At 43.6% G+C, this 26,415-nt stretch overlaps 1 protein-coding gene across 1 annotated transcript; it reads right to left on the bottom strand.

Moving 5' to 3' along the window:
- Positions 1 to 346: 346 nt before the first annotated feature.
- On the bottom strand, positions 347 to 4,402 carry LOC133930466 (uncharacterized). Its single transcript, XM_062377121.1, has 7 exons — positions 3,936 to 4,402; positions 3,774 to 3,857; positions 3,491 to 3,670; positions 2,827 to 2,997; positions 2,034 to 2,243; positions 1,776 to 1,864; positions 347 to 1,136 (listed from the first exon to the last, which is right to left on the bottom strand). Exons 1-7 carry the CDS (start codon positions 4,045 to 4,047, stop codon positions 453 to 455), a joined length of 1,530 nt encoding a protein of 509 aa, XP_062233105.1. The 5' UTR covers positions 4,048 to 4,402; the 3' UTR covers positions 347 to 452.
- Between the last annotated feature and the right edge of the window lie 22,013 nt (positions 4,403 to 26,415).

Genomic DNA, 26,415 nt, shown 5'->3' with positions numbered 1-26,415 from the left:
CATTGAGATAAAGTGGCTACATGCTTCAACGTGAGAGGTCATAAGTTCTCATCCACTTCGATCTGGCTATCTCTGCTGCTGCCTGATCAAACAACTCAAGAGGTCTGCACTCTGCAGGGCACACTTCGATGCAGCCATCGCAATTCCCAAATATAAGACTGTAGGAATGCAAGAAATAACCATAGCAGGTAGTGAAGCCAATGAACAGCAATCTATGTGAGTCAAATATATACAGCATGAAATTCTTAAGAAATATATGATCAGGATGTACTTTCGAAACGCAGTTTTTCGATTGCACAAGTCGAAACAGGACATTACTACATCTACTTCCTCCACTTTCTTCTTCTTCTTTTTTTGTCACAGTCAATGTGGAGGATCACAATTAAGAAAACAAGCGGCAAGTCTAATCATGTAACTAAGATGAAGGAACTAAAATATCAAAGGTTGGCTGTTCAATAGTTGTTGTTATTGCTGCTGTTGTAGCCGATGTAATTGTTGCGGTACCTCATCCCGTACTGCTCATAGAACGTGTCTCCATAGTTCACAGCTTTAATTTCCACCATACGCCGCTTGCTGTCCACCTCCTGGACCGCGCCAAAGACGATCTCGTTTGTCGCCTCACGGCTCTGCTCGTAGAAAGTTCGCGGGCCGGAAGAGTGCTGCCTGTGCTGCTGCAGGTGCTGTTGGTAGTGGTACATTTGCTGCTCCGGCTGCTGCTGCGGGTGGTGTCCATCCCAGCCGTTGAAATAAGGCCGCCCATGGCGGACGTGGTGTGTCTTTTCAGGCTCCTTTGTCATGAGGGCGTAGTTCTTCTGAGGGGTTGGTGCTCTTGTGTCCAGAGGTGGAGGCGTCTCGTCATGCGGGATGGCATAGCTTTCTTGCACTGGCCAAGGGTTAGCTCTTCGCTGCTGGTGATGGTACTGGCTGCTCAGGCGCTTCTTTTTGGAAAAGATCTCTGATACGGACGATTTTGCCCCTCCAATGAGTTTGCCGACTGAGGTGAAGAACCCCTCTTCGCCTTCCTGTTTCACAGCTTCATCTTCCCTTGGGATTAGTGGGGGACGAACATAAGGCTTTAAAGGCTTCTGATATGGAGGGATACTTGCAATGCTGGCTCTGGGAGGAGTTTTAGGTTCCTGTATGGTGAAATTTGTATTTTAAAGATGTAACTGTGAAATTAATACATGAAAAGGGCGAGCAAAGATAATACGTTTGGTCATCATCTAATCATCTCAACTTTAGCAATGGTCTGGAATAGAGGGATAACAAAGCAAATTGTATCAATTATTTTGTATGCTCTCTTTTACAGATATTTCAGTCCATTACGCTTATTCAAATGACTTCAACACTGCATTGCCTAAAATTAGTTATCTGGAGCTGTAATGTCATCTACTTGAATCATTTATTTAGATGATCAAGAAGGTTTGCGAGGATCGGTGTGATTGAACAGGCTGGAGCCAAAGGATGATTGAATACTAGCCAGTGTTCTCGTAGACGGTTGTTTAGCGTGTCTAGACGATGACTAGACGCTAGTCAAGGGCTTGGCGTCCAGTCTAGACACGTTTAGATGACGAACTAGACGCTAGTTACAGGATGACCGTCTGCTTACGTCTAGTGTCTAGGTGAACATTGATACTAGCTCTCAGGTAAGCAAAGGCAGATGATAAAATATACTATAGTCCTTATTCTAGTTGCCAACTCTACCATACTGCTAGCAAATGTTCATGATTTTTTTTAATCTTTTCAGAACAATAGAAACAGCAGGAAGAACTTACATTTGTTGTTGATGCCATCCCTAAAACCCGGCGTTGGAGCAATGCAAGCATATAACCAAAAAAACCAGCAGCACAAAGCAATGCAACTCCTGTAAGCATTCGAACTCAAAGTAATTAGTGTTCATAGTTTTAACAGACCTTTTCAACACATTTGTTATGTCATTTGAGCACTGAATTCAATGACAATATGTCTGGATTCACGGAGCAGCAGTATTATTTTGTCAAGTAGTACTAATGGAAAGCTTAAATGAAATATACCTAGAGGAAAACCAGCCTCGCCCTGATATGCACAGTCATCATCGTGGAGTGGAATCTCCCGAATTGCTTGGTTTCCCCTATCAATGACCAAGAGGGAGCAGCTACTGCTGATGTACCGGACATCAAAATCAGTTGAAAGTTTTGCATCATCACTGGGCCCATCTATGTGCCTGCTTCTAATTGGTTTCCCCCCAGCAATGGTCGTAACCCCTAAATATTAGAACACAATTTGTCAAGAACTTCATTTACAAGGCAGTAAATAAGGAATTTACAATAGATGGCTCCAGAAAAAGATTCAAACAAACTTCACCTAAAGCCAGACTCAATTAGCAGAAATATTTGTAATCCTTTCCGAAGAAAGTAAATTAATTAGTCCATTACTAAGGTAAGTTAATAAGTTACAAGAAAAACACTAATGTGCTAAAAGAAGTTGAACATAAAAGAACAAACAATAAAGCTCAAATTTACTGTACAAATATACGACGCCTATGTGCATGCAACCTTGGTATAGCTTATGCAGTCACAAGACATTCAATCTCAATAAGAAATTATAACATCATGGAATTCTAATCAAGAGTCAAGACAGAATGCTGGTTAGATTTCTTTTTACCCCAATCTCCTCTAGGGATCACACTCTAAACCCTGACAGCTTACCTCGTTCCAGATGCAATTTCTGGACACAAGTGCTAGATAAGTGCTGGAGAAGCTCTACGAAAATCAAAGAACAAACTAGGATGCTTGGGGACCAGAAAATGTCATGTGGGCTACCCCAGAATGGGACATTTTAGCTTACCTGTATCGCTGATCTTTCTTATTGCCATGTTCATAACGTCTGCAACATAAATGTTGCCCCTATCGTCTACGGTGAATCCCTTAGGATGGTTCATCCTCGCTTCTCGTAGCCTCCCATCGACATGACCGGATAAACCTTCTGGTGAGCCAGCAAGAAGTTTTGGTCTACTATCTGCATTGTTTGATCCATTTTCATAAGATATATGAGAATCGGATACATTCTGGAAGGTGTCGCTGAATAAAATAATAAATCTGGATGACAATGTAGCAATCTAAAATGTAAATAGTCTTGTTTCTATGGAAGGGAAACAATCTACACTATTTTCGTGAACAATTTTTTGGTGAATATCCCAAGCTCTATCTAAATGTGAGACCAAGAAGCTGAACGAAGACTGCATAAACATGGAAAGTGAAAGTGACCAGGTTGCAAAGAATTATCATGTCACATATCCATAATAGCAATCAATAAACCAACAAATATTTCTTAATCTAGGAATGGCCCTTACCGAAATCTAGCATGCAACCATCACCCATCAACCCCCCTACCAACCACTCAAAAGCCTCAGTCACATCGCTGTTAACCACGATACATAGCAGAGTCCCACGAAGACTAATTAACCAAACCTGAAGAAGACACGAAGTGGTTCGAAGCAGAGCGTGCTCACATCGGGACAACGGCAGCTGGACCCTGCAGATGTTGCTGTTGATGGAGTCGAGCACGAGCAGCTCGCCGGCGGGGGTGATCTCCACGGCGTGCGGCTCGATCCCCAACTTGCTGCCGTCGAACACCGTCTCCACCGCGTACCCGCCCTCGTACCGCACCATGGACCGCCCCGCCGCCGCCGCTGCCGACACCAAGAAAACCGGAGCAAGCAAACCCGGTCAAGAAAACCGAACTTGTAAACCAATAACCGGAGAGGGAGCAACGGTGAGACCGCCGGCGATTACCGGTCTTAGTGGCGGCCGATTTGAGCGACCACAACTGCTTCGCCACCGCCGACGCCGTGGTGGACACGAGCCTGCTCGCAATCCCTGCCATCCAACACGGATCAATCAGCGCTGGGAACGAACCAAACCGAACCAAACGGCGACGCCAAGAAGGGAGCTCACTTGCTGGGTACGAGGACGCGGCGGACGCGGAGGCGAAAAGGGCGTTGAGCAGGAGCGCGGCGGCCAGAAGCGCCGGCAGGCCCGTCGTTCTCCCCGCCGCCCTGGTCCCCATTGCTTTCTCTGCCTCCGCGCAGTGCAAGAACCAAGAAGAAAGGGAGAAACTTGCAGTGGAGGGAAGGGGAGCTAGCTAGGGGAGAAGTGAAGAGGAGAAGATGGTCATTAGAGGACAAGTAAAGAAGGTTCAGAAAGCATCAAGAATCCGGCCTCTTTTGGGGCCCTGCAGTTCTCGCTCTCCGGTAAAAAAGGGGCGGGCGGGGGCAGAGAGAGAGAGAGAGAGAGAGTAAAGCGAGGACGGAGCGTGAAAGAGACAAGAGAGGAGATGAAGGTGTTGAACTGGTGGCGCTCTCGCCGCTGCCGCTGGCCGCTGCTGTTACTACTCGCCGTCTTGCCCGTTAGCTCCTCTCTCCGGCTTCCGCCTTCCGGGGTTGAAGTGAAGTCACTCTAACCTCTTGGGTCGTAGATAGATAGGGTTCTACCATACAATATTTTGTAAACAGTATATTTGTTACAGTACCTTACATACAGTAGTATTGTTACCGCGTCCGATTGCAAAATACTGTTCATCTTCTTTTTACTGTTTTATCACTGGGATAAAGTCAAAGGAAGCGAGGCTAGGAGCAGGTTAAAAATGCGTCGGTTACCGTTCGAAATGCGCGGTAACCTACTGTTCCGGTCCGGCTCGGTTTCATAATACGATCGGTAACCAAATTTAAATTAAAAATTCAAATTAATTTTGAAAAAGCTCAAAAAAATCAGAAAAAATTCTATTAGAAAACCCAGAGGTAATTCTAAGATTATCTGTGAAAAGATTTTTTTAAAAAAATATCGTTTGCATCACTAAATAGCTGCTCAAACATTGGTAGTTGGTAAAAGGTCGAAACGGGTCGAATGCATAGTGAAATCGGCCCGTTTCGGCTCAGCTGAAATGGATAAGGGTAGCCGGCGTTCTGCTCGCGTCGGTGCACAGTGCACTTTCCCCTCGCGTTTCTCTACACCAAAAAGCGAAGAAGCATCGCCCGGCTGGCCAAATCCGCGGTAGTTCGGCGGAAATCCGGCGTTGAAGCTTCGGTTATAGAGTGATTAGCGTGGGTAATCGACCGCATCTGAGCGGTTATCGTCCACCTTCGAAGAGCAGCGCGGAGCGCTTGACGCTGAGCGATTTTCGAAGACCACTGTTCGGTAACCGCCCATTTACTAGCGATTTTTTATGTAATTCGTTCGGTAATCATGCTTAGGTGGTCAATAGTTCGTTGTGTGGTCGATTAGGATGATTTAGTGCTTGATTCGCTCGGTTATCGACCATTTATTAGCGATATTTCATGTAATTCGTTCGATAATTGTTGTTAGGAGGTTGATAGTTTATTGTGTGGTCGATTAGGACGATTTAGAGGTTGATTCGCTTAGTTATTGACCCTATTACGTCGGTTTTTAGCCCAATACGCACAATTGTTACCTTGTATTGGCAAGGGTTGTTAATATTGGTCAAGTTAATTGTTTCTTGAGACATTTATGCATGACTAGCAACATGACAGCACATGTTTATCAATTTAACATGTATGGACATAATTATTAGTAGGTTAACCATTGAGCTTTCTTCTTCCAACAGAGACAATACAAACTAATCGATGGCGGATAGAAATGTGGTGTGGCAGTATAGGGACAATTTGGCTCCGGGGTTTAGGTGCAATTACTGCAATAAGGAAAAGAAAGGCAGTGGTGCCACAAGATAGTGGGAGCTATTCCAGCAACTACGGTATGGAGAGTAGTTCTGGATCGTATTCGTACCACTATCCTATCCCCGATGCTCAGTCAGAACATCCTATTCAATGGGTCTATGAGTGACAAGATCTTGAGTTTTATGCCATATTGCAAGGACAATAGTCAATCACTTCTGTATGGACGGGGTAAACTTAGGCAGAGTTGCTATCTACATGATGGATAATACTCATATCCACCGAGGAGTACAATACAGCTGAATTTAATCACCCTAAGCTGGTGGTTTTGAAGGTGATGATAATTTATTTTCTGCAACTACTTTATTTCCATACCATGGTATTATACTAATTTTTCCATCTCGTAGGTTGCACGTGGCGTGGATACTATGCAAGCTACATTTTAAGCATCTACCATCACTTTGGTAAGTACTGATGGATGGTATGTGATTATGTTTTTAGCTTTTGTATAAATAATTCAACATATTTATTAATTTGAAGTGTTACATATGTAATGTATGTATATATTCGATGAAACAATTATATAGTCATGCTCGTATTGCTATTAGTATCTATTTGTTTCCTTGAAAATGTCCAAAATATAGAAAAGGTCATGCCAAATTTTTTTTTATTAAACAAAACATAGCAAATCTCATGCCATATTTGTTACTATTTTTTCTGATTTGTTTGATGTTTTTTGTGTGTTTTTTTTAATTTTCATAGAAATTCATAGATTAGGAGTTAATCCGGTCGGTTACCGTTTCAAATCGCTCTATTTTCGATCAAATTCGCTCGGTTATTGAGCATTCGGTTTTCCTAAAAACCGTTCGGTTTATTGCAAAAATCACTCGGTAACCGGTCGAGCGGCGAATCTAGCATTTCTGTCCAAATTTTAAATTTTACCAAATAAATTTTGAACAAATTTTAGCCAAATTTCGAGCAATTATCACGATAACAACAATTTTTTTAACCACCGGGGTCCAGTAACCGTTTGCAAAACGGTAATGAAAACCTTAGCTAGGAGGGGTTCTTGTGCGGTGTGGTCCCCCAATGCTGAGCACTGGTAAATGAAAGAGAGAAACAGGACGAAAGCAATCCGAGTTTTTTTTTTCTCCGGACTTTTATTATTTCGGCAAATTCATGTGTTTCAAACATGCTTCAAATATACTATTTTCACCAAACTACCTTTGACGCAAATTGATGCGTCTCTAACTCTATGATTATGGATTAAATAGTTTCGAACCTGTGGAATTTTTTGGGTGTAATAACAAGAAATTTAGTTTGCTACCTGTGAAATGTTTAATTATTTGAATATATCAACAGAAGTTTTGAATTAATTCGGTTAATCATCCTAACTAAGATCGCAAGCCTTTCTCTTTTGAACCTCGCCATTAACGATATGTTCTCGGTATGTTCATGTGCCGGGACAAGCTCGGCTCAACCTCTTTTTACCTAAAGTAACATATAAATAAAAACTAGCTAAGAGCTCATGCATTGTAACGAAAATATAAATATTAGACGCGTTTCAACAAATATTGGACGTGTTATTGGAGCACTACGAAACTAATACTTTGGGAGCGATATCGTAGTTTGATTTCAAATGGGATCCAAAAATTGAGAGGCTCACGTATGGTTAACCGATGCTATGGAAGTACCCACTCCCATTTCGGCTCTTATACATGCATCAACTATGGTTGTTGTGGGGTTTTTTCTTCTAGCTCGACTTAAATCACGAATTACAAATAGCTGGAAAAGCTTTATTGCTATCTCTAGAGAGGTAATTCACATTGATGTAATGAAAGTAAAGGACCCACAACAATGACAGAACGTTTTTCCCTTCTCATTTATTTAATTATTTTTATTAGTAAAATGGGTTTCATACCTGTAGCCGGTAATAAGGCGGGTGAATGGAAGATGAGATTGGATGATAAAAGTGAGTAAATTATTTAAATTTTAAGAGTTTTTATTATATGAGAGGATGATAGAGAGAAAATGTGATATAAGAACCAACTCATGTTTTATATATTACTAGTTATCATGCACGTGCGGCACGCACATGCTTCATGTTGATATGTTAATATTATTGTATATATCGATACGAATGCATGATATCTTATAAATCGTCCCATCGAATAAAATATTTTCGAGATGAAAATACATTTTCAAGATAATCTTTTTTAGATGAATAAAAATACATTTTCAAGATGAATAAAACATTTTCAAGATAATCTTTTCGAGATAAAAATACATTTCACTTCAGATGAACAATATGAGCATCAAACACTTCAAAAAATATATAAACCGCTTATTAATTTTACTCAAAAGGTGTGCTAATTTCCAAAATCAGCACATAATCCCTTATAAATTGTACACAAAAGTAGCATTAAAAAAATTGAACTTACAAGGCCATCCTCAAATCTCAGGTAAATTAAATAGTCAGTATGCGGTATGACATCATATAAAAATCACTTTAGTATTAAGTGCCAGTGAAGCAATGTTTGAAAGACAACTCTGAATAAATGTTTCAAACCATCACAACCTGCACATTTGGTAAATGAATACCAATGAAAATCAACAAGTCGAGACAAGAAAATAAACTATTAGGCTAAAAAATTAATCTGAGAAGAAATATTTTATCCTAATTAAACATACTACGCTATCGCAATACTTCAAGTCACCGCCGTCGAGCCAAACAGACCACATAATAACCAATGCACAACAACACCCCACCCCCACAAATAAAAATAAAAATAAAAATTCAAGCCACCATCATGGAGGTTGGCCTCCACCTCTCCATGAACTGTATCAGACACCCCGATAAGATCCACTCGGCCCACATTTACCTATTCATCAACAAAAGTTTGAGGATTATATGCCAATACAAAATATTTCCTTGATTTGTCTCCCTGTATCATGTTTGACTGGGCCTAAGAAATGTTCAGGCAAAATGGTGATTTCACAATAAGGATGACAATATTGAATTCTATGTCCATTGGAGGTACAACAAGCTCTACCATTTAAAAGAAAAATTGGATCAAAACCTTATACACGAAAGTAATCTTAGCAAAGAAACTAAAAGTTGGATGCTGACCGCAGAGCAATCTCACAAAAAGTACAAAGGCTGGTGTACCATGTTCAAGATGCAAGCGAAATATTTTTTTTATTTAGTGAGGGTTCAATCTCAAACAATTCATAATTCTCTCACTCACATTTCCATGAAATAGTTCAGTCTCTCTTTTTTTCCTTCTTTCAACAGGAAGGTCCATTTGAGAATATAAGACCTTTAACTTAACAAGATGTAAGACAATAACTGTTGGAGATAATGGCATTAGTGCTGCACTAAACTCGAAAAATCTTCATGAAATTGCCAAGGGATAGACCCATATCAGTTTGAACCTTACCTTCCAACCTTACCTTCTTTAGCTCTCCATTCTCTTTACAGTACAGGTACATGAGCCATGCATTGTTGTTGCCGCTTCTCACAAGTACACCATTCTCATACCTAAACCGTAGAAACACCACCATCAAGCTTCGATTCCTTCCATTTAGCATATTCTTGTTCTGTTCTGCCTGATAATTAGAGGATAACAATGTTGATACAGATTTTTTTTCAACAAAAAACAGAAAGACTGCAGTATGTCATTTCCCCCCTTCAATCCCACACTCCAAAAATTGATCAGAAGAACGAAATTCCAAGTTATAAACATGATGGCAAGAATCCAGGCTATACATATGATGAAGCAGGTAATGAACCAGACTATACTTGATTATTTTTTGAGCACCTTCTTATTAACCAAGATTGGGGAAATGTAGTATTCTAGAATAAAAAAATTCAGTCAAATCAGTCGTAGAGCATAACAAAGAAGTTCAGTCTGAAGTAGTTTGATAGCATGGCTGGTGCAAAAACTAATGACAGAATGCTATATCAGTTCTACCACTAAATGTACTTGGCGGGTCGAAAAGAACCAACAAATAGAAGTCTAAGAGAGACTTAATTAATTACCAAGCTGGTTCCGGCAAGCCTTGTCAACCTCCAAGCTTTCTAACACCATTGTTTATCTACAGAACTCTATAACAATTGAAAAGAGCAAGAGGAATCAAATAAAACAGATCCAAGGTGGCGCGGCTGTTACATGATATAGGCTTTTTCACAATAAAATGAAATAAATGGAGCAATGAGTTAGCATTCATTGGTTACCGCAAAACCTTAAATATTAAGCTGACTCCGCGTAGCTTATTAACACCTTTTAAGTATTTCATTCTCCATACTGCAAATATGAATAGCACAAATGGTTTCTAGTAGGGTGGATGCCTCCGTAAGGGAACAATAGAATAATATAGCAACAGTGTTTCATGCAGGTTACATAGGGTCTGTTTGTTTCAACTGGAGATTCTGAAAAGCAGCTTAGAAGTTGAATTGTGAAAAACTGGATTGTAAAAAGCTGGATTGTAAAAAGCTTTTAGATTGTAGATTCTAAAAAACTTTGATGGACAATTTAGTAAAATAGACTTTCACAATCTATAATAAGTTGAGAAAAACCAGCTTCTCAGATTTCCACAATCCAACCAGCAGATTTTAAAAAGCTATAACTAAAAGCTGTCTGTTTGTTTCAGCTTCGAATGATAAAAGCTGAAAGCCACAATTCAAAACTAAAATAAACAGACCCTAACACCCTCTCTTGTGAGAGCACTTTCACCTGAGATCCTTCATGGATGGATTTCTTAAAAAAACAGTCCGTTGGACAAGATGCTAAAACATATTCAGACTTAATTGCCTCCAAATTAGTTGATGTGGTGCGCAATCAAGACCAATAATGAACAAATTGCAGATTGTTCACATGTAAACTTATTTCCTTCAAACATAATACATTTTGATGTTACCTTCCTCGGTAGTGACCAGCCTCTTGCTCGGCATTACTCCAGTTTCAACCAACAGCAAGGTAAAATGTAATGCATTGGCTAGATTAACAGGCATACCTGTTTCTTTAATCACCATGTCTTCCTCAGAAAAGGTATGCATTTCATACAAATGTGCATCTTGTAAGTGAGATTAAGACATTGACATGTTTTTATTCCCCTGCCCTGTCTACATCCACTTGCAGGTTATACTTTACAATATTCAACCGGAAGTCATGGGGAAAAATAAGTTAGAAATAAACAACTCTTAGAATTTAACATTATCCAGTCAAGACTTTAGAAGCAGGGGCTCAGGTCGAGTGCTAAAGTAGCAGTTAGCATGGCTATGGTATGGGTGATCAGATAGCTGTTGCAGAATTGTGCTTTCTACCAATATACACATAGGGAAGTTAGTTAGCCACACCCATGCAACCACGGACCTTTATTATTAAATCCCTAAGAAACCTAAATTAGAAACAATAACAGTGCTGGCTGCCCGGACTGAAAGCAGAAAGACAGAGCTAATCTTAACCAGAAGACGACGCCTTGGTTTCAATTGTCATTATGATAACATCATGTTTTTAGGTTTCAACCACTACTAGATCAGCTACAACAGTGAATCTGTGACGCCCATTGCTTTTCACGTTAGGCCGGCCCATCTCCCTGCGCGCATGGCCTAGCCCAACCCGCTTCTCCTTCTCTCTCGTTTTCTCGCTAACACGCGGACCAGCCGTCGTCCCCAACCTCCCACACTCGCGCCTATGCTCGCTCTCGCAACCGCCAGCCAAAACTGCAGCCCACGTCCTCCACTGCACTCCGCGCCCCAACCCTGTAACCACTCGTAGCTCGCGCCTATAAAGGTTGTCCCAGCCTCACCGCTCTCCCGTCCCCCCAACCCCGCCGCCCCATTGCGCCACCACCATTGCTGGCCACAGGGCTCCGTTGTGCGCCGTTCGCCACGTCCGAGCTCTTCCCGTCACGTCTAAGGTTGTCGTCGGCTTCGCAGGAGCGCGAGAAGCCTTCCCTGCCGCAACTCGACACCGTTCCGCCGCTGCACGACCATCCCCGCCGAACTCCAATGAGCCTTGCCGCCTTCTCTCCATCATCAGCACTCCCCGATATGCCCCGAGACCAGCTGACCATCTCGTCGGCTTCGCAGGACCTCCAACAAGCTTTGCCGACACTCGGCTTTGCTTCTTCGTTGCCGTAGCCGAGCCCCGCCAAGCTCAGACCTCACCGCCGTCATCTCGTCGTCGTTAGCCACCTCAGAGCTCTCTTTGGCGTGCGCGCACCCCTTAGTGAGATCCCTGTTTCCCCTCTATGTTTTGCGTCATTTCTCGTCGCATTTGGTAGCTCGTAGCGCGTGCGCACTTATCTTCGGTGAACTTCCGGTGAACTTCCGACGATGTCTAAGGCGGCGCCATCGAGTTTCTGTCGTTGCCGGCCACCAACCCTCTCCTTTGCTCTCAGTCGTCCGCTTGTTGATGAGAGGCCGAGATTAAACCCAACCCGTACCCCTACACTGACCAATTAGAAGTCGCCACATGTGCACATAGTCCTAGCCAGATTATGTGGTCCACATTAGCGCGCCACGTCATCTTTTTGTCCGACGCAGCAAGCCACGTCAGCCAAGCTGAGCCTAGTCAGCGTGCTGATGTCAACCAGCGCAATATATAGAATTTTCAGTACAAAAGTAAATCCTTTTTATTCTCTGAAATTAGGTCTTTTACAGTTTAACACATAGACTTTTATGTTTTCACAAAAAATCCCTTCTCAGTACTGTTTATTTTACTTTTAATCCCTTGTTGTTTGTCGGTAGTTCCCACGATTAGTTGATAACATTCTGGAACAGTTCGAGGGACTTCAAGATCAAGATTTGACCACACTAAGCAGCATCCAGGCAAGTGTCCTTGATGATATTGACCCTATTGTAGAGAAGTGTGTCTTTTACTTTTAGTTATATGCTTATCAATATGAATCCCATTGCCAGGGTTTACTAGATATTTCTATCATTATCCTTGTCGCCTGTGTTGTAGTTTGGGTGTCAAGGATAGAAATGCTTAGTCGTGCTATCTAGTCAGGTGGTTTAAATGTTAATATGTTTAATGGTCTATGCAATATGAACTGGTTTGGATAATCTTTGTAGCAACATGAAACATAGGGATTCTGAGCAGGAGGTGGTATGATGATGGTGCGGGTATGCACTGTGGGCTGGTGATAGTACCTGCTTGAGATCCTAAGGATCGGTTCTTGAAGCCTGTAACCCTACTGAAAAGTGCAACCATGGGGCCTATATGGGTATGGCATAACCAATTAATTAGCCACCCCTCCAATTCTGTAGGCACCAGTAGATGGTTGAGTGGAACAAGAGGGGGCCTTTACAGTGATGGAATCACTGTTAATGGTGAAACCTTAGTGGGTGCTTACAGGTTAGTGGGAGCTTTGTAAAGGCCTTGTAGTGATCTCCTGGTAGCACACCATAGGAAGTGTGCAAGTGCTTGATCAGCACGGTAACATGGAGATTGTCACTTGGTAATGTGGGTGATGAAGTCACGGTTCATGGGAAAAGTGTGCAAACTCTACAGAGTATAAAACTGATCGATTAGCTATGCTCACGGTCAAGAGCGGCTTAGACTTTTTCTTGATTAGGGGGATCTTGGAGGGTTGGTTCTAGTAGTCAGGTGGTGGTAACCTGATAAGTTAGTAGCTAGATATGAAATACCTGGTGAGTTTGGTAGTCGAATGGAATCCGATGAGCTATTCTTGTGAAGTTAGTGTTGTCCCACATAGTAAATAGGATTGCTATGTCTTTTTGAGTCCTAGGCTAGGATGGCTTAGTTGCAGTAAACCTAAGTCAAGTCTTTCTTGTCTTGAGCCCTCATGTCATATTTTTCCACACTTACAGAGTACGATATGTACTCGCACTTAATATTCCTAATAATAAATGCTGCTCGGTTAGAGAAGACTACAAGGAGAATGTAACATCATGTGTTTAAACATGTTAAATTAGGCAAATTTCACTCCAAATTAAACTTCTTATGATTAGTTAGGCTAACTAAGATTAAGAAAATAAGTATATGAATGTATATATACTAGTATGTATACATTCATATATATTAAGTGCACTAGAATCAATTTCAAAATAATTTCTGCATTAAATTAGTTCATATGCATTAGTTTGAGATCTTTATGGTTCTTTATGTGGAGGTTTGAAACGAATGTCTCTCCATTTCAAATATACTCTTAGATTCTATTCAGCTCAAATCCAATTCAAATTCAAATCCTTTGATTTAAATAATCTTCAAAATTTCAAGATCCAAGTCCAAATCATAGTTCAAATATGTTCAAATGAGTTGATCCTAATCCAAGGTCAAAACTAAATTCAAATACTCCATTTGAATTTATTCCAAACTTCCTCCTCATTTTTTTCAATTTCTTTTCCTTCTTTTCTTCGATTTCTCCCTGCGCCGGATTTCCTCCTCTCTCTCTCTTTCTCAGCCTGTCCATCCGGCCCGACCTTCTTCTTTCCTTCCCCCTCCTTCTTTCAGACGCTTGGCTGCCATCATGCCCCTTGGCTCAGCTCGCCTCACGCCGTCCTGCTCCTACGCGCTCGCCCACACTCATGCACGCTCGGTCGTCCACGTGCTGTGCATCCAACTGCCATCCGCCGCGTCCTCTCCTCCTTCATCCTCCAATGCGACGCCGCGCCGGTTGCCACCACGGCAACTGCCTCCTCCGGGAAATATCCTCGCGTGCCTTGACTGTCCTTCGCTTCTCCCACTCTCTCCTTTCTCTCACACTCCCTCTCCACCCATGCTTGCACGCCCATGCCACGTGACATTCGTGCCCCGCCCGCGCGTGGACGGCACATAGCACCCACGCCACGGGAAACGCGGTGGGTGCCGCCCTACCACCTCGCGCCTTGCACTGCCTGCTGACATCTGCTCGATGTCACGTGCGCGCACCACCTCTCTATAGCTCTCTCCCCTGCTATAAATAGCATAGCCCCAGCATCTCTTCTTCCCCTCCCCCCCTCATTTCACCACCGCTGCCACCATTGCCCACCAACACAGTTTGCCGCCGTCGATCCACTGACCACTTGCTGCCGAGGAGCCTTAGGACCTTGCCACCGTCCCTGTGCCACCATCCGTTCACCGGAAGCCCGACAGGAGCCGCCTGAGCTAGTAGCTGAGTAGTGCTGCCACCACCTCTTCAACGAATCACCGGCCGCCGCCTGCCCGTCATTGTTCTTGCGCTCGGTGAGCCTCCCAGTCCCCTCGCGCATTCACCTAGGTAGCATATAGCCACCCGAGCTCTCTCTCTTAGCATGTAGCTATTAGCCGCAATGCTCTTGTTTTCACCGTCGTGCAAATCGTTCATCACCGGTGTGCGTATGCCTTGTGTGTGAGGCCGGCCTTTGTGCTGTGATGTCCAGGGTGCCTCGGGCCCCTTTTCTTTGTAGGTTGGAACCTCCTAGTGCAGGGGAGGTGTTGCCCATTTTCCCACGCCGTTGACCCTTTTCAACCACCATCAGGTGTTGCTTCAATTGCCGGCCACCGTCGATAAGCCTCCCACCCCATCTACCGTAGCACGTAGAAGCCTAGCGTCCGCTCGTCATCATGAAGCCCTAGTGGAATCCCAACTCCGGTGAGCCCTCCGGTGTCGCGCTGCAAACCGCTTATCATCGCATGTTTTTCCCCTCCCTCTACCACTCTGCCCCGGCCTGCGTTCCTGTGTGCGCACGCACACGCTTGACTAAGCTGTCACTCGCGCGCTGCGTGGCCCAACCGCCAAAGGCCACGTAGCCAGTGGGCCGGCTTAGCTTCGCACTCGTTAAGCCACCCGGCCCAAACCTAAGTGGGCTAGTACTATGCTGCTCGGTACTGTGCAGCCCATCCAGGCCCAGACCCAGCCCATCTAAGCCTAATTCGGCTAGCCATTTACTGTTCATGTGGGCCATTGTCACTGTTCATGTGGGCCACCCAAGGGCCCCACCTATGAATAGTGCAATTTCATATTTTCTCAATTTAATTTTAGATTAGATCTTTTGAAGTCATAACTTCTTCGTCGTGGCTCTGATTTCGGCGATTATTTCACCAAAATTCATCTAAATTCGTGATCTACCCATCTATCACAGTGTGATATCCATTAGGACTCATTTGGCTTTCATTGGTGTTAAATTTGGTTCTTCTCTAGTATTGCTTGTTACTGATCGTGGTCGAAATTACAGAACCACCAGAATTCTGTGAGTGCTGCGCAGGAAGCATCAGGAGCGAAGAAGATCCTGAGTACAACCAAGACTTTGAAGAAAAACTCGAAGAAGGAAAGTCATATCTCCTTGATCATATTAAACCTATGTTTTCAATTAATCTACATGATCAACTTAAAACTGGACTTATATCGCATATGCTATATATTACGCTTTTACAAACTGCTTGTAGTAGTTAATCCTATCAACACTTGCCATGCCATAAATGTTATCATCCAAAATACATATCACCCTAAAATTACATGTTGTTATCTATATTAATGACAGATGACGTCTTGATATCTAGCGTGCTTAGGATTGAATACGTCTCCTCAGAGATGTTGTTTTTATAAACACCTAACCTCGAAGATAAGATTTACTGTTATCAATGATAGCTCATATACCATGAATCCTTGATGGTTGTGAATTCTGTGATGATTGTGAAATCCTTGATGTCATGTGGGATATGGTGGGTGATGTGTAAAAATGGATGGAAACTGTTTGGCAGGGGTAGGTGGAGTAGTACTCTGGATGAGGATGCTCCTGGGGGCTTGAGTCACCTCTATAGTGTTCATTGTAGAAGATACTTGCTCCGACCGTTGAAGGACTAAGTCATTGCACCGTCATGCTTAGTCGCCCCCGTGCAACCATGCGTCCTGAATAAGCAGGACTTGACTTCTCCTTCACCAGACTGAGTTGGGCATCCTACTAGGAGGTTGAGAGCAGTAAGCAGTCAAGTGACTATGTGGCCCTCTGTTTGAGTATGCAGAGACTGGCAAATGCTTAAAAAGGGAACCTGGCATTCAATACAAGACCACTAGTACTTGGGGGTAAATCTCGTAGAAAAGCCTGACAAGAAAGGTGACTGGAGTGTCTTGGTATGATTCGCTCCTCCTCTTGCAATGGTTGGAGGCGGTGCATATCGTGTGGGTATGTTGTATAACCTCTATAGAGTGTAAACCTATTCAAATAGTCATATCCATGGTCATGGACATGCGATAGCAGTAACCGTTTTGGCTAGACTCTGGGTAACTGTGTCTTGATGATTGAGTGTGTGGATTAGATATCCGTGTGATGAGGTTTCTGGCTCAATCCATCAAAAGTTGTGTGGTACTAGAGGTACACCAGATGTGATAATAGGGACTGCGGAGCGAGGCTCTAAGGACCGAAAAACCCCTAGATACAGTATGTTACCTGATTTGAACTATTCAAAATATTTTCAAGTCATTCTCGATAATACAATGGAATACTTGCATAAAACTGTTTACACTTAAACTAAACTGTAAAGGCTTATCCTTGATTCATCCATTATGCATCTATCAAACACTTGAAGTAGTATAGGACTTGCTGAGTACTTTTCGTACTCACTCTTGCTATCATTCAGATGAAGAAACTAATGCTGACTTCACCGGAGGTGAAGGTGAGGAAGAAGAGTAATCCTAGAAGTCGCGTTCGCACCCTAGCTGCTTGTGGCTTGTGTCTCTACTCTCCGCCATGTTTTAGTTGGCCGTTCGACTAGGTTTGTAATGTATACACTATGGTTTATAACTTTTTGTACTATGTAGCCTTAACAATTGTGTACGAAGTTTAATTGTGATACTACAACTATTATACTGTGCGTATTAACTACTTAATCTAGGGACTGATACTTGAGGCACAAGAGAACCGGTTGAACGGGGACTTACAGAAGTGGTATCAGAGCCATGCTTGGTTGTAGAACGTGACCTTAGGATATAATTGCTCATGTCTATTTATGTTTCAAAGATTATGCTATCAAAATTGCTTTCGTACTTACCTTCTGTCTTGTTACCTTTGAAAACTTTTATGCTAGTTCTAAGTTGTCCCTTTTTCCCCAGCAGATGGACCACAAGCACAGGAACACAGTGTGATGTCTACAAGTGAAGGGCTTTCCCAAGTTGCTGTGGGAAGCTTGTTGTCGCCTGGGATATACCCAACGCCCAGAGTACGCCAGGTGTGAGTACGACAAGAATGGATCCCAGAAGTGCCAAGTTCTTCTGTGATCTTCGACTGCCCAAGGCACCCTAGCTAGCGACCGTGGCACGTCAGCGCCATTGGAGTACAGTATCCTGATATGTACTAGTTGGTGGCCTACGAAGCACTTTAGCACCTGTGCAGGAGACGTGTCGGAGAGGTGGCACACACTCCATGAGGCACTTTCCAGCTGCCGCTGGCTAGAGAGCTTCTTGGTGTGCACGCCTAACCGCCATGGAGGATGCCAGATAGGAGGAAGAGGAGGACGACACCATCGTGGCTGTCACGGCATAATACCTCCACGCCTTGGAGCACATGCACAATGAGACATATCAGTTGTCCAGACTAGTCACCAGAGGGCAGAGGAGTCAGAGACACGGGAGAGAGCCCTCCGTGTGATGCTGGATCAGGCCAGAGTCTAGGCCGCAACCATTGAATACACCGCGATAAGGAACTGCGAAGGATGGCAGAGGGTGGTAAGGGCCCATCACAAGGATCTTAAAAGACAAAATGCCATGAATGGCTCCTGAGTCAGAACAACTGTCAGGAAGAGTACCTTCACGCTACCCGCGAGCCGGACCTAGCACATCGTCCTTTCAGGTGTACCTCTCCTACTACACATATAGTAGTAGCTACAACAGATGGTAGGATTAGCCCCTCGCTAGTTCCATCAGTCAGTGGAGGTTTAGTGCCCACCGATCCAATTCAAGATGGAGATATGGCGATACCCACCGACAACTCGGAGGAGGAGGACCCTAGCGAGCGTGAGCTCGTTAGTGACCATGACAGCGACAACGGCATCGAACGGATCTTTGATTCCATTCCACCCCAACACCAGCATGGACCCTCTCACCTGCTGAGTCAGCCGCTGGCAATGCCGCTGATAGGTCTGCATATGACACATGAGGACAACATGTCATGAGTAGTTAGCAGTAGGAGTAGATCCTATTGTAGCTTTTGTTGTAGATAACCCCATAGTCAGATGCTCTGTGAGCATGCTTTCGTCACTTGTAGAATTAAAACTTTTATACTAGTGACCTAGTAGAGATAGTCCTTGGTTTTTTTTAATACATGTTGTTGGTGCTTGTGTTTGGTGTTGATTCTTGTTAGCTCTTGATTACATGATTGGCATGGATTGTCCTTGCTTTTGTCTTGCTAGCCCTCATCTTTTAGCCGCATCTTAGCTCTTGCTTCCTCTCTTATCTACAGAGAACAGATGGAGTCATCTAGGCAATCGTCTTGCCTTTAGCAACAACACCAGGGGGCTCTCGTCGTTGTGGCCCCTAAGGTTGGATCTAAAACTGGCAGTCTGATAGGATCCAGAGGGAGAGCTGCTACGGGCCAAGGTAGAGCAGAGACAGAGTTGCCAACTCCTAAGTCAGCTGAGAACCAATGGAGTAGGAAGTCCAACAAAGCTGTCGCAATAGTGAAGGAACCCCACTGCCCCCACCATCGGAGACTGACTAGTGGCGGTGATGGCCAACCAAACCCCTCCTACTAGAGGCCATAGCACAAGTAGAAAACAACAACCGAGGTTATAGACCTCAGAACAAGATGGTAGAGTTTATGAGGATCAAACCTCCAACCTTCGACAATACCGATGACCCCTTGGAAGCCGATGACTGGCTCAAGGCAATCATTAGGAAGCTCATGGTCATAAATTGTGAGGGTTGGGACAGGATGAATCTCGCTGCTCATCAACTTACTGGATCAACAGTAGAATGGTGGGAGAATTAATGCGAGGCATCAGTAGATGCCGATGCCATCGCTTGGGAGGAATTCTGTGAAGAGTTTTGGATGTACCATGTGCCGGAAGGGACCATGGAAATGAAGGCTGACGAATTTCGCAGCCTAAAACAAGGATCAATGACAGTAAACCAATATATCAGAAAGTTCATCCAACTTTCCCACTATGCCCCGGAAGATGTATCAACAGACAAGAAGCAGTAGGATCATTTCAAGAAAGGACTGCATCGCAGCTTGTATGTCCAGCTCGTGCCTGTCGTCTACCTTGACTTCAACACTATAATGAACAGGAGCATCCTTCTAGAAGAGGCATGTGCACCCATAGAGGCAGAAAGGAGAAGGAAGTTCTGTGACCAAAGGCAGCAGGATAGTAGACCCTGAGGGAACAGCCAAAGCCAGCGATAGAAATTCCAATACTGGCAACAACAGACTACACAATAGTAGACTCTGGGTCCACATCCCACATAGCAATGGTCAGCTCCTCGCAGTTCCAATACAGGGCAATAACAGCATAGCAGCAGCTAAACTCCGGCAGTTACGCAGAGGACATGCTACATCTGCCATCAACCAGGTCACTACATGAAGGACTGCCCCAATGCCAATAGGAACAATGCTCCAGTCTATTCAGCCCCTAGATATCCAGTAGCAGGAGCAAGACGAGGAGGGAATGAGTCAACCATACAGTCACGGAACTATGGATGAGGCCGCATGAACCACATTGACACACAGGAGGCCCAGGAAGCATCGGAAGTCATACTCAGTGAGTTTCCCATCAACTAAACCCTTGTAACAGTCTTATATGATTCTGGAGCTTCGCATCCATTTGTTTCTTCAAAGTATTCTGCACTTCATAAGTTGCCAACTGTGGTTCTTAAGAATCCTAAGCTGGTTTGATCCCTTGCTGGAAATATTTTGTGTCGTCTAGGATGCCCAGGTTAAACTCCATTTAAGTGGGGTAGAGTTCCTAGAAAATCTAGTTATTCTGAATTCAAATGGAATAGAGGTCATACTGGGAATGGATTGGTTAACCAAGAACGAAGGCAATATAGCTTGTGCTAGTAGAAGAGTTACCCTGGTCAAATCATAAAGGAATCAAGATAGAGTTTGAGCCTAAAGAACCCAAATCTGACCCAATGATATGCAACTTAATTGTTCAGTCAATAAAAGAGGTGCTGGTAATATGTGAATACCCTGATGTATTTCCAAAGGAATTACCTAGTATGCCACCAGACCGTGACATAGAGATGTTATTGATCTCTTACCCGGAGCAGCCCCGATTGCTAAGAGACCATATAAAATGATAGTTAATGAGCTAGAGTTATTGAAGGAGCAAATCAGAGAATTGCAAGCAAGTGAGTTCATCAGACTTAACTCTTCACCCTGGGGGTCACCAGTTCTATTTGTGGAGAGAAAAGATGGGCGTCAAAGGATGTGTGTTGATTAGCACTCCTTGAGTGAGATGACCATCAAGAACACGTACCCACTACCACGTATTGATGATCCGTTTGATCAGTTAAGGGGAGCCAAGCACTTCTCTAAGATAGATTTGAGATCTGGATACTACCAATTAAAGATTAGGAAAAGTGACATCCAGAAGACCGCCTTTGTAACAAGGTATGGATTATCTGAGTTTACAATCATGTCATTTGGAGTGACAAATGCCCCGGCATACTTTATGAATCTGATGAACAAGGTGTTCATGGAGGAACTGGACCAATTTGTGATAGTGTTTATTGATGATATTCTCATCTACTCAAAGAGTGTCGAAGAGCACGAACAACATCTGAGGGTGGTTATAGAAAGGCTAAGAGCACACCAGCTCTATGCCAAATTCAGCAAGTGCGAGTTTTGGCTTCAAGAAGTGGCATTTCTTGGGCATGTCCTCACGACAGAGGGAGTATCGGTGGACCCTTCAATAGTTGAAGCGGTAGTTGAGTGGATTCAACCAGTCAATATCTCAAAAATCAGAATCTTCCTTGGACTGGGGGGTTATTACCGCAAGTTTATTGAAGGATTTTCAAAATTGACTAAGCCAATGACCAAGCTTCTCCAAAAAGAAGCCAAGTTTGAATGGGATGAAGCATGTGAGAAGAGTTTCCAAGAACTCAAGAAGAGACTGACTACCGCCCCGGTGTAACGTTGCCAGATATCCAGAAGGACTTTATTTTGTGATGCCTCACGTCAAGGTTTAAGTTGTGTGTTGATGCAAGAAGGCAAGGTTGTAGCTTATACATCCAGGCAACTGAAGCTGTATGAAGAGAATTACCCAACTCATGATCTAGAGTTAGCAGCGGTTGTGCATGCACTTAAGATATGGAGACACTACCTTCTTGGAAATATGTGTGAGATCTATACGGATCAAATGAGCATGAAGTATATTTTCGGTCAGTCAGAATTGAACCTGAGGCAACGAAGATGGTTAGAGTTGATAAAGGATTACAATTTGAGTATCCCACATTACCTGAGCAAAACTAATGTGGTGGCTGACACCCTAAGCAGAAAAATTTACTGCAGTAGTCTTCCAGTACCAGAGTTAAGACCAGAACTTCTCTCAGAAATGCAGCAATTGAATCTGCACATAACACAAGGGCAAGTTCACACCCTAGTGTTACATCCAACACTGGAAGATAAAATTCGTGAAGCCCAGTTAGAAAATGAAGAGATTTTGGAAATCAAAAAGAATCTCGGTTTAGATAAAGCATTAGGGTTTAGAGTGGATGAGCAAGGAACTGCACGGTACAAGAATTAGTTGTGTTCCGGATCGGGAAAACCTAGGGGAGTTGATCATGAATGAAGCCTGCAACTCCCCTTATTCTATTCATCCTGGATGTACCAAAATGTTCACAGATCTGAGGACCAAATACTGGTGGACAAGAATCAAGGTTGACATAGCAGGGTTCGTTGCTCGGTGTGACACCTGTCAAAGGGTCAAGGCAGAACACTAAAGACCAGTAAGATTGCTGCAACCATTGCAGATCCCAACTTAGAAATGAGATAAAATTGGTATGGATTTCATAGTTGGATTACTCAGAACTTAGAAGGGTAACGATTCCATATGGGTTATCGTGGATCGTTTGACTAAAGTGACTCACTTCATACTTGTTAAGACAACCTATAGTGGAGACAAGTTGGCTGACTTGTATATTGGTAATATCTTGAGACTGCACGGAATCCAAAATAGGATCATCTCCGATAGAGGCCCCCAGTTCACCTCTAGATTCTGGAAGAGTTTGCACACTGCCCTGGGAACTAGATTGGACTTTAGGTCTGCCTACCACTCACTGACTGATGGTCAAACTGAAAGAGTAAATTAGATCTTGGAAGATCTTTTGAGAGCTTGTGTGATAACCTAAGGAAAGACTGGGAGAACAGTCTATCGTTTGCAGAGTTCTCTTACAACAACAGTTTTCAAGCTAGTCTGAAGATGTCGCCTTTTGAGGCCTTTTATGGACGGAAATGCAGAACACCTTTACTATGGTCAGAAGTAGGAGAGCGTATGCTCTTCAAACCTACGTTAATAAAAGACGTAGAAGAAAGAGTTTCTAAGATCAGAGAAAATCTTAAAGCAGCTCAAAGTAGACAGAAGGGTTATGCGGATAACCGAAGGAGATACTTGACCTTCAAAGTTGGAAACTACGTATACCTCAAGGTATCCCCAATAAGAGGCACCCGAAGATTTCAGGTTCATGGAAAGTAAGCACCTAGGTATGTGGGACCATACAATATTCTCGACAAGATTGGAGCACTGACATACAAGTTGGCACTTCTGGAAGAGATGTCCAATGTGCACAATGTGTTCCATGTAGCTCAGTTAAAGCAATGTTTGAGGGTTCCAGAGGAACAAGTTCCCTTAAAAGTCATGGATCTCCAGCAAGATCTTTAGTATAAGGAAAGACCCATCTGGATCTTAGATGTGGCAACTCGTCAAACCAGAAGAACAACAGTCAGGTTCTGCCGAGTACAATGGAGTAATCACACGGATGCAGAAGCTACATGGGAACGCGAAGAGGATCTAAAGAATGAGTTTCCAAATTTCTTAGACGAGCTTTCCGAATCTCGAGGTCAAGATTCCGTTTAAGTGGGGTAGGTTTGTAACATCCTGAGTTTAAACATGTTAAATTAATTACAAATTTCTCTCCAAGTTAAAACTTTTTATGATTAGTTAGGCTAACTAAGATTAAGGAAATAAGTATATGAATGTATATATACCAGTATGTATACATTCATATATATTAAGTGCACTAGAATCAATTTTAAAATAATCCCTGCATTAAATTGGTTCTTATGAATTGGTTTGAGATCTTTGTGGTTCTTTGTGTGGAGGTTTGAAATCGAATGTCTCTCCATTTCAAATCTACTCTTAGATTCTATACAGCTCAATTCCAATTTAAATTCTAATCCTTTAATTTAAATCATCTTCAGAATCCCAAGATCCAAGTCCAAATCATAGTTGCAAATATGCTCAAATGAGTTGATCCTAAGCCAAGGTCAAAACTAAATTCAAATACTCTATTTGAATTTATTCCAAACTTCCTTCTCATATTTTTTTTCCTTTTCTTTTCCTTCTTTTCTTCCATTTCTCCCCTGGCCAGATTTCCTCCTCTCCCTCTCTTTCTCAGCCCATCCAGCTGGCCCGGCCTTGACGAGTTTAATCCATCCAAGCAAATATAGATTTTGTAAATGAAGAAATCAAACCACCTATGGATGGATGTCTACTGCTCAATCTAAGAGGAAATCGATTCAGCCTCTCAATTCTACTTCGATGTTGTGGGCAGGCACTCGTTTCAGGAACATTGGAGCATGATTTCTTGATAAGGAGCTCAACATCGGCACGATTTGGCAATGATGATCTCTCCTTCTTTCGTTTGTGTCTCTTGTCTCTCTCGGCATTTGATACGGCGGGGGTGGGGTACGAGTGGGAGGAGGAGTCATCAGGCGGAGGGAAAGGGGAGGTAGGGTGTGCGTCTAGGCTTGCTGACGGTGGGGGCGATGCAGGGGCGGACGTGGTATTGCAGCGGCTAGAGGGTGCAGAGGAGGTGGGATTGAGGGGTCGACCAGGACATCATCATCGGAGAGGGAGGACAACAGGGGGGTCAACGAGGAGCGTCCGTGTGGGAGGTGGTGTGGGGGAGGATATAGTGAGGACGGGGCAAGAGGGGAGAGGCAGGCGAGGAGGATGCGGAGCGCCACAAGTAGGAGCAGAGGGGCACGTGAATCGTGGACGGGGATGGAGGAGTAGAAATGGTGGCTTGGGGAGGGCATTGGGGGAGGGGAGATGTGGGTAGAAACAACGTAGGTGAGATTAGTGGCGTGAAGGAGGGCCAAGCGCAGGCATTTCGTGTGAAACTACGTCGTGCTTGCGTGTGGATGGACGTGGACCTACGTGGACTGGTGGGGTCACTGCCCATGCATGCTGTTGGATGGAAATTGTGCAGCGGATCCAATGCCATCAAACTGATTTGGGTAGATACTTGTTGGGTGAGAAACAATTATGGGAAAACTCGCACTTTATAGTATAAATAATAAATTTTGCCACTTTTGAATAAAACAGTAGTTTCTAAAATGCAAATATATCTTCTATTCAAATAATAGTAGACGAACTCCCATGGTCCAGCAAGGAAGACTATGCGTAGCATATGACCTGTAGCCCACAGTCGCAAACCCAACTAGACACCCACATCGTTGTCGCCAGGCCTAGCAGCACTTGCATCACTCCAATGCCCCACCACACTACCAGCATGCCATAGCACCTCACCCTCTCTCTCTACCTCGAAGGTGCCTTCTCTGATGCCAGTGAGCCCCTTCGGCAAGATCCCCTTTCCATACAAAAATGTTAGAATCAAGGGAAAAAGTGTTCCACCATGAAAAAATTGTTCGAGGCACAAAACACATGTTCCATGTTGGCTTAAATCCTTTCTGGGAACTCACGAGCGCACAGAAGAACACAAACGACCACTCCTCGACCACTTGCGAGTACTCACGACCACTCCTCGACCACTCAAGAATGGCTAGCGACCACTTACATGAGCTGGTCACAGGAACACAGAAGCACACTAATGCGAGAGTGAGAGACAAATATTTATGCCACTTAACCACCGTGACCTTTTGGGTTTTCTTCTTCTCTTATTTATAGACTCGAACTCATGCACCTAGACTCTTACATGCACCCATGCTCCGCAACTTGCGCTGCGTCGCACGTCATATCCAATGTGGGGCACGAAAGTGATACTAACATGACACACATCTTGTCCACACATCCCATACATGCATGAAAACATGCGCTTTGACTCAAACACAAAAGGAAAAGATAAAAAACTGGCATCAACGAGTTATTTTCCAACAAACTCCACCCTAATCTTGTTGCACTGTGTTTATTTCGATCACGCCAATCCTTGCACGAAGCTCCTGGAATCGAACGCGGCCGAGTGGTTTGGCTAGGATGTCTGCAAGCTCGATGTTGATCTGTCCTCCATTGACACAATCACGTATGAAGTGATAACGAGTGTCAATATATTTGCTCATGTCGTCAAGGACTGGATTCTTGCTAAGTGAGATGGAAGATTTGTTGTCTACCATCAATATCAGTGCTTGAAGCTCTTCGCTGGTGAGCTCGCATAGTAACCAAGCAAGCCAAACTCCCTAGCAAGCGATCATAGCCGCAGCTATGTATTCTTTTTTGCATGTGGTGAGTGCGACCACTCTCTTCTTCTGTGATTACCAGGAGATGTGACTGTGGCTGAGGAGGAAGAGAACGCTGGTCGTGCTCTTTTGGCCATCAAGGTTGCTGACCATGTCACTGTCACTGTACCCTATCAGCGTCAATGTG

Source organism: Phragmites australis, chromosome 10 (assembly GCF_958298935.1).
Source record: "Phragmites australis chromosome 10, lpPhrAust1.1, whole genome shotgun sequence".
In the NCBI taxonomy this organism is placed as follows: domain Eukaryota; kingdom Viridiplantae; phylum Streptophyta; class Magnoliopsida; order Poales; family Poaceae; genus Phragmites; species Phragmites australis.
This window is presented reverse-complemented; position numbering and strand designations above follow the sequence as displayed.